This window comes from Polyergus mexicanus, unplaced genomic scaffold, assembly GCF_030449975.1.
Source record: "Polyergus mexicanus isolate NDT 795.1 unplaced genomic scaffold, iyPolMexi1.0 SCAF_16, whole genome shotgun sequence".
Classification (NCBI taxonomy): Eukaryota; Metazoa; Arthropoda; class Insecta; order Hymenoptera; family Formicidae; genus Polyergus; species Polyergus mexicanus.
This window is the reverse complement of record NW_027223336.1, coordinates 1,459,140-1,467,117: the sequence shown is the minus strand read 5'-3', so window position 1 is coordinate 1,467,117 and position 7,978 is coordinate 1,459,140. Positions and strand designations below refer to the sequence as shown.

The 7,978-nt window shown below is 32.9% G+C and overlaps 2 protein-coding genes across 4 annotated transcripts; one reads left to right on the top strand and one right to left on the bottom strand.

Moving 5' to 3' along the window:
• The first annotated feature begins 2,049 nt into the window (after positions 1 to 2,049).
• Positions 2,050 to 2,994, top strand: Mrps17 (mitochondrial ribosomal protein S17). Its single transcript, XM_070309188.1, has 4 exons — positions 2,050 to 2,219; positions 2,311 to 2,427; positions 2,575 to 2,651; positions 2,759 to 2,994. Exons 1-4 carry the CDS (start codon positions 2,088 to 2,090, stop codon positions 2,925 to 2,927), a joined length of 495 nt encoding a protein of 164 aa, XP_070165289.1. The 5' UTR covers positions 2,050 to 2,087; the 3' UTR covers positions 2,928 to 2,994.
• A 268-nt stretch (positions 2,995 to 3,262) lies between these two features.
• Fcp1 (RNA polymerase II subunit A C-terminal domain phosphatase Fcp1) lies at positions 3,263 to 7,758 on the bottom strand. 3 transcript variants are annotated; one of them, XM_070309177.1, is made up of 7 exons: positions 6,747 to 6,838; positions 6,169 to 6,480; positions 5,818 to 6,062; positions 4,960 to 5,713; positions 4,717 to 4,884; positions 4,344 to 4,602; positions 3,263 to 4,013 (listed from the first exon to the last, which is right to left on the bottom strand). In XM_070309177.1, exons 2-7 carry the CDS (start codon positions 6,427 to 6,429, stop codon positions 3,718 to 3,720), a joined length of 1,983 nt encoding a protein of 660 aa, XP_070165278.1. In that variant the 5' UTR covers positions 6,430 to 6,480; positions 6,747 to 6,838; the 3' UTR covers positions 3,263 to 3,717. The 3 variants fall into 3 exon arrangements, with proteins under 3 accessions (XP_070165278.1, XP_070165277.1, XP_070165279.1); XM_070309176.1 differs by having other exon boundaries at positions 3,264 to 4,013; positions 6,169 to 6,472; positions 6,747 to 7,758; XM_070309178.1 differs by lacking the exon at positions 3,263 to 4,013 and having other exon boundaries at positions 4,411 to 4,610; positions 6,169 to 6,472; positions 6,747 to 7,758.
• Positions 7,759 to 7,978: the final 220 nt, after the last annotated feature.

Sequence of the window (7,978 nt, the reverse complement as noted above, 5' to 3'; positions counted from 1 at the left end):
TTAGATTACTTTATCATTACGGCCAATCAATCTATTAATATCATAATCTTGTTACAGATAATATCAGAACCTTCTATATTCGTATCATGTACGTTGTACGTAATACATAGGTAAATTTAAATATTAAATAAATAGCTAAATTTTGACGTGGTATTTGCAATTTTCATTTATGAACTATATATAAAATTTCTAGAGCGGGAAATATCGTCAGTTGACGCCATCTGCATGTATAGATCGTGTGCAACTGGACGAGAAATTTAATTTATGCGTTCATTTGTGCAATACCGTTGAGTTGTGACCGAGGCGATAGCACTCGCCAAGCCATATTTGTATGGAAATTCCGACACATCGCTTTTGAGAACAGCATAATGCAAACGTCGAATGTTAAATCATTTACTCGAAAGAGAAAATAATGTCGCGAAGTTTATTATACATACAAATTTCATTATCATACATATGATTATAGATACGAATATTATGTAAATGGTGTTTGCCTGGCATTGATGACTAATAAATCGATAACACGTTTCAGTAATGATCTCGGACTAATGTCTTTCTTATTCGTTATATTATTATATCAAAAATGCGAGTTAAAAATATTGTAACAGCATAATACGTCATAATACGTACATATATAGCGTATATATACACGTATATATACGTATAACTACATATCTCGCGGTATATTGTGTTGAATATGTAATATCTGTCAATATTTGCAATCGTACGACATCTCTCTAAGGATTATGCTCTCAAATTACCGTTTGCATGTTATCAAAGTGTTCGCTTAATTAACGCGTCGATCTCACGCAAAAATCTAAACGTAAAATAACGCTATCGTTCCGATTCGTTTCGTCTCGTCTTTGCCTCCGGAAAATCCGGATAGATCCGCAGAATCGGGAGTGCGGGTTCGTAATAATGGAGGCAACGACCATGGAATCATATCGCGGTCCCGATTTTTCTACCGACAATAGAATTTCCTGGATGACTGACGGATCGGTCGTCAACCGATTCACAAAGCGATCATCTGTGAATTCTTTCTTCGCTCTTTTACATTCCGCGATAACAACACAGTTCGCAGATATACGATTCCTCTGTATGCATATTACCGAGATGAAAGGAAACGTGTACCCAAAAGATGAAAGTAATATATTTTTAAAAAATTTGCATATAATTTTTGATACACAACACGATTTATCTATTTTTGCCCTCTTTTTGTCCTTCATGTGTATTTTCTTTTATGCAATTTCCGAATTAAGTAATTAAATTGAATTAATTTCATTAATTTAATAAAATATATTATTCACTCTTCGATCATCTTATGCGAACATTTTTACATGAAGTATACTTGAATAAAAAAAAATAAAAAAGATTAAATAGTATTTAATTTTTAACAATCCATTTTCTTACAACTCTTGTATAAATGTTGTATCATAAAAAAAAAGCTATAAAAAACATTTTAATGTAATATTATCGCGCGTATCAAAGAGTGAGTAATGTTGTCCGTCGCCGGCTTGGTAGAAAAGAGACAGAAAACATATGTCTGTCCTCTTCTGCTACATCCGAAATGTCGATTTTATACGCAAGCACATACGATTTTCGCTTTTGTGCGTTATCCCTTCTACTATGGTTGCGTGTGCCATTCTGATTTGCATTTATAGATATAGTATATCTAGACTGACAATGAGTGTTGAGGAATGGGACCGAGGTGCACGTAGAAAAGGACATACTCTGTTTCGTGCGTTCTCTCTCGCTCGCACGTAGCATGACGAAAGAGAGCGCTATGCTCTGTGCGAGCGAGAGAGAACGCAAGGAGCACGAAACAGAATATGTCCTTTTCTACGTGCGTCTTTACCCCCACTCCTTAAATAAAGGCAAACGCTCGGTCTAGATATACTATGGCTGCGGTCGAGAAAACGCTAGAGATGCTTCGAAGCGTTTGATTGACCAATCAGGACAAAAAGAGTAAAGATTTCTTTATTCTGATTGGTTAATGCAATGCTTCGAAGCATCTCTAGCGTCTTCTCGACCGCAGCCTATGCCTATGGCTACATTACTACATAAGCCACCGCTGATTATGTTTAAAAATGGCCGACAGAGCAGTTCGCGCGAGTAGGATCGCATTGCGATATATTCTTGGAACATGCGTACCTTCCTCCAAACAAAATGCCGCCAAAGTAAGAATATCACAATTGGAATTCAATGATCACATTCATATGGTTAGTATAAGTGAATATATCATACGATAACATTGGTTTAGATTTAGATGATTTACTAATTGAGGTTACGTTTTTCTTGTTGTCTATACAGTATTACAAAAAATACGATTTCATTTATGCCAATGATCCGAAGAAGCTGTGCAAAACCGGCGATGTAATCTTGATCAAAGAATTACCAAACAAAATAACACGTCTGATTACGCACGAAGTATGTATGTTACACAGCAATGTTTATTTACAATCATTGTAATACCGTCTTGAGAAAGAGAGGAATTATATATAAATATATATTAGAATTTGGTATTATTTGAATTTTTATGTGATCTTATATTTGTAATAAAATCATATTGTGCAGGTTATTGAAGTGGTATATCCTCTAGGTGACATAACAGATCCAGTTACAGGAAAAAGAATTGTTGCGTGTCAATATAGGTATGTAGATCATTAAGTATTTTACAAAAAATTAAATTTGCAATTGTATTTTTAGAAGTTGCAAAAAATGAAGACACATATTTGAATCTAATCTTTTGTAAATTTAGAGAGGACATAGAAGAAGTTAACGAATTGTTTGGCAAAAAAGACTCTGTCTTTGATTATTCAAAAGCACCAAAAAGAGGAAGATTGGAAGGTATAAGAGATTTCACTCATAAGAAAATGTATTTGAAATACTATGATGATCCTAACGATCCACAACCAGATACAATATAGGATATTTGCTGTATATAAAAAAAAATTAACAAATATTCAATAAATATTAAATAAAAAAATGATTAATAAATATTCAATAGAAACTGTGCATGTGTGTCTGTGTATTATTCTACAGATAACCCATTTACTAGAGATTTTTATTTTCCAATTTTCTCTGATACATCCAAAGATTTTGATAGAAAAAGTTTACTTGTCAATATTAATATAATAGCTCTAAAAACATTAGAGAAAATAAATTTTATTCCCTAGTATTTTTTTTTTTTTTTTTTTTTCATTACAATAAAACCAGATTTTGACATATCCTTTTTACATAAGGAAATATCTCACAAATATATTTAATGACATTATTTACAATGTTATGACAGTTGCCATTTATATAAATCACTTTTTTCGAAGAATAATTACTTCTTATTTTTGAAATTCATTCTTGCCCCTTGTATACGGATATGACTGATGTCATGTATGCTTTGTATATATATATATGTATATAAGTTAAGAAAGTTTAATATATATTAGAAATTGTTCAATTGTTTATAAAGAGAGAAAGAATCTTTCTATTTTTATATATTTTTGTTTTATATATAAATTAGTCATTTTAGCTTACTTTCTTCAAATGTTTAATGTTTTTATATCTTGCTCTGACTATCAGAGTACACAAATAATTTATTATAATCAATAACATTTATTATTATCAATAACCCTGCTTCAACTATCGAACTTGAAATTCATAAATAAAACAAGACATCCTGAGAGAATCATCGAATAATCAGAACACTAATGATCAAACCTATCATTCAGAAAGAAACTCTCTTTCAAGCGCAGCACCCATCGCGTTCCATTCTCGATCATCTTCATTATCTGCTTCAAGGTCGTCTATTGAATCCTGTGAATTATCACCAAGATCTAAATCATCGGGCAAATCTTGCCCTCTTCTAAAACATGTAATAGGATCATCATCATCGTCACTATCGTCATCATCAAGATCATTATCACTGTCACATTTTTCATCTTTATCATCTGAAGAACTTTTATCAGAGTTGCCATTGTAAACCTTTCTCCTCTTTCTTTTTGATACATCTGATTCACCTGCGTTAATAACATAAGAAAAACATCATTTAATCTTACGAGAATAAAAACACATTAAAAAATTATGCACTATTTTGCGAATTAAAACATATCTTTAATGATTTATATATATATATATATATATATATATATATATATATATATATATATATATATACATATATATAATTTACGAAAAAATGTAGAATATTTATTTATAATTTTAAATATATATTTTCTCTCTAATATGTATTTATATTGTATACATAATGTTTCTTATATCTTCTGAATTACACAACACGTAAAATTATACACATAGAATTCTATCAAGAAATAATATAATGTCTTTACCATTTATAGAATCCTCAGAATCGGAACTCCGATAACGTGTATTTGTTTCATATTCTTCTGTATCATCCGCTTCTTCAAAAACCATATCTTGTTCTTGCATATCCTCGTCTACTTCCTTATCCATAATATCGATTTCTTCTTGAGTAAATGACATTAATGGATTGATAGAATTAGCGAAAGAATTTGCGTTATCGCTTTCTGGATCTTCGACACGTTCCGGGCTACTACAGTGTGGTGGTGGTACTCTTGATCCGCGGGCCTACAATACTTCATGTTTATTATTAATGTTGAGATAACATATAGATTTCAAACAGCAATCTTGAAAAATACAAAAATGATTTAATTCAATATTACAAAATTATGATATCTATACCTGTGATGTGAGAGGAAACAGACGTTCGTCCACACGCTCCCAGCGTTCCGCGCACGTCCACAACCACTCTGGATTTACGATTTTTATGTTTGCAACTTTTCTAGCTGCGTTCGCTTTGGCTGTACCTTTTCTAATAGCAACTAAATGTGTGGTTTTCTCCGTCAAATCCTGGCAAAATTATATTCTTGTTTACAGAAATACAATAAAATGATAAAAAAAAGCGAATAAAATAAATTTTCTTACTTGAGTTACTTCCGCTCCAAACGCTCTCGCGACTTTATATACGCGGCTTTGGTGAAGCTTTTGATGAGTGGGTATCAAACCACTAAAAGTTAAATACAATCCTTTTAACACTTGAGAACGCACCCGTGGAATTATATCCCGGAGAGATTTTCGACCATTTCCTTGATCCAGTGTAGCATAAAATTCGGTATGAATTCTTCGAAGAATATCTTCTAAATATAATAGATAATCATCATCATCTTCGTCTATTATATTACTTTCCTGCTTTGACGCCTCTTGCTTATTATCCTTCTCTGTTTCTATAGTTAATGCAGCTTCCTCTTTATTTGTTTTATCATCTTCTTTTACAATATTAGATTGGACATTGGAATCTACATCTTCTTCAATATTCACTTTGGCATCTCCGTTCTTTGTTTCTTTTATTTTATTCTCAATTTTCTCATCTTTCTTATTTTCATGATTTGTTTCATTCACCGAGGGATTGTTTGACAATCGTCCGATCTCACTTAATGATTCAGACACTCCATTCTTGTTATCCTTATTTTGTGAATCATTTACATTTGATTCATTTATATTTGTAGGCTCACATGAATGCAGTATGTCACCTTTTTCCAATCCAGGTGGTGCATTAATATCACCGGTGTGATGGAAAAAGTGATAGGGTTTAACCTGAACCAGATTTCCACATCCTTGCCACACATCTTCCCTATCATCTATGATACATACTAAATCATCGCCGCATGGAAACAGAGCTCTACAATAAATAAAACACAATAAAGAGAATGAAATTCTATCTCTATAAATTTAATAATATTATACACAATAAGATATATATGTAAGAGTAATCTATAAACTTACTTGAGATTTGCAGTCTTTGATGCTGGATCAAAACATTCATCTCTAGAAAGTATTCTATGAGAGAACAGAACTCCATCTTTATCTAGCAATGATGCAACAGTATGTGCATAAATCCTTGCTCCAAAAGTACAAATATGTAATTCGTACAAACGACTCATCTCCGAGAGGAAATGTTGAGTGTTTGGTCTGAATCTGGTGTGATACCATGGAGAATTTGGTCCATATAATTGAAAATGGAAAACATCCTTAAAAAAAGAAAAGAAACAGATGTATTCAATTTGCAATAATTTTGAAGATATTGATATTTTACATCATATAAAGGTTTATCAATACAATAAAATATCCATTCACTTTTAAATTAGGTGGAATATTATCATTTGTGGTATGAACAATCGTTTGATCAAGATCCACAAGTAATACTAATTTTCGATCCTTTAAAAGACGTTGCTCATCCTCTTTCCCAATTTTCTCAGCTAATTCGGGACATACTTTCAGCTCTGGTACGCTGTGTACCATAGGCACACTGGCTTGCGATATTCCAGCTGTATTTCCATCTTTCCCAGTTTCTTGCACCCTCAAATCTGCTCCACATTCTGCACACAAATCTATCATCACAGTAGGATGTGTACATCCTTCCAGTAGAGCTATCTCTTCCCTGGAACACTAACAAACTATGCAGATATCGCAAAATGCAAGTATATTTACGTTTTGAGTAAACAAAAAGATATAAATATTTTTGTTTACTTGATATACATTAAAAAAATTGTAGTTTCACAATATACTTTATTACATTTATTAAATTATTTTAAAAACAGTAACTTAAACGTAAATCACGTGAAATTATATTTGTGGTCTTTTATTTCGAAATGCTTAGATATATGAATTCTATAAATTTTCGAGTGTAAGGTGACAACATATATATATCATACCCAGGTTGAATAATGTCACCCTCCTTGGCGAGGATTCGCTTGACGCGGCCGAAATTTGTGGCTCGCAGTTTTCTCTCGGGTTCCTTAGCATCCTCGTTCTCGACGCTCGGCGTCGTATTTTGGTAGAGTAACAATATTCTACCCGCCGCGACCATCGTATCCAAACGTACTCTCCATTTCAATATTTTCCCGGGTGGACCATCCGATGGGAATGTAACCTTTATTATCGCCATAATCACACGCTTACGCTCATCCGGGATACGATAATAAATGTTATAGCGTCCCTGAAGAGACGACAAAACTGCGTTCTTTAACCTCCTCGAAAACTGTTAGATTTTTGCGCGGGAGACAGAACACAGCACAACGTAAACACGAGCAATGTCAATGTTCACATCCGCATCGATCGGAACACGCTCGAAATTTTTACACGATCGTAAAAGTGGAGAAAAAAAATAGATGCGTGCTTCGAATGCGATTGGCAGACGTCTATTTTGGCGATTGCGTGGACTAAGAAATGTGAGTGAATCAACTATAAAGGATATATATTCCAGCTTGGCATTACAAATGTTCGATTGTCTAATCAGCTGTGTGTGTAACGTAAACGTAATCCTTCATTCATACATATATTGCGTACTGATAATAAGAACGGAACAAGAAGTGCCTAGTTAGTATCCCCCTCCGCCTTTCCTCTCGTTGCGTTTTCTATACTTCTGTAATTCGTAGGTTCACACACGCACACACACATCAGTTACCGACGAAAGATATGTACTGTTAAAGCAGATACAGTTTTATGCTCGTGTAATTTGAAAAATCCGCTCTGAGATCTTTTTCCTCTCGATATCATTATTTATTTATTCACACATCTAGCTTTTTGAAAGTCAATCTTCTGAAGTGTAATATTAAAAATTATATACATTGCAGAATTTGACTTTTGGAGGGTTTAAATAAAACAATTTATATATAGAATATAAAAGAATCAATCAATCATGCATCTTCTTCTTCTTAAATTGGCTGAGAGACGTCCGTTTGGATCCGTCTATACGCCATTAACTAATCATGCATCTGATATGAAGAGCATACATCCTTTACATGAGACAGTTGATTAATCCTTAAGCCCGTATCAGACATTGAAGATTGAAATCGAAGATTGAAAATTGAAATTTGATCAATCAGGACAAAGAAATTTTAGTTCCTTTTGCTTTGATTAGTCAAATTCCAATCTTCAATCTTGA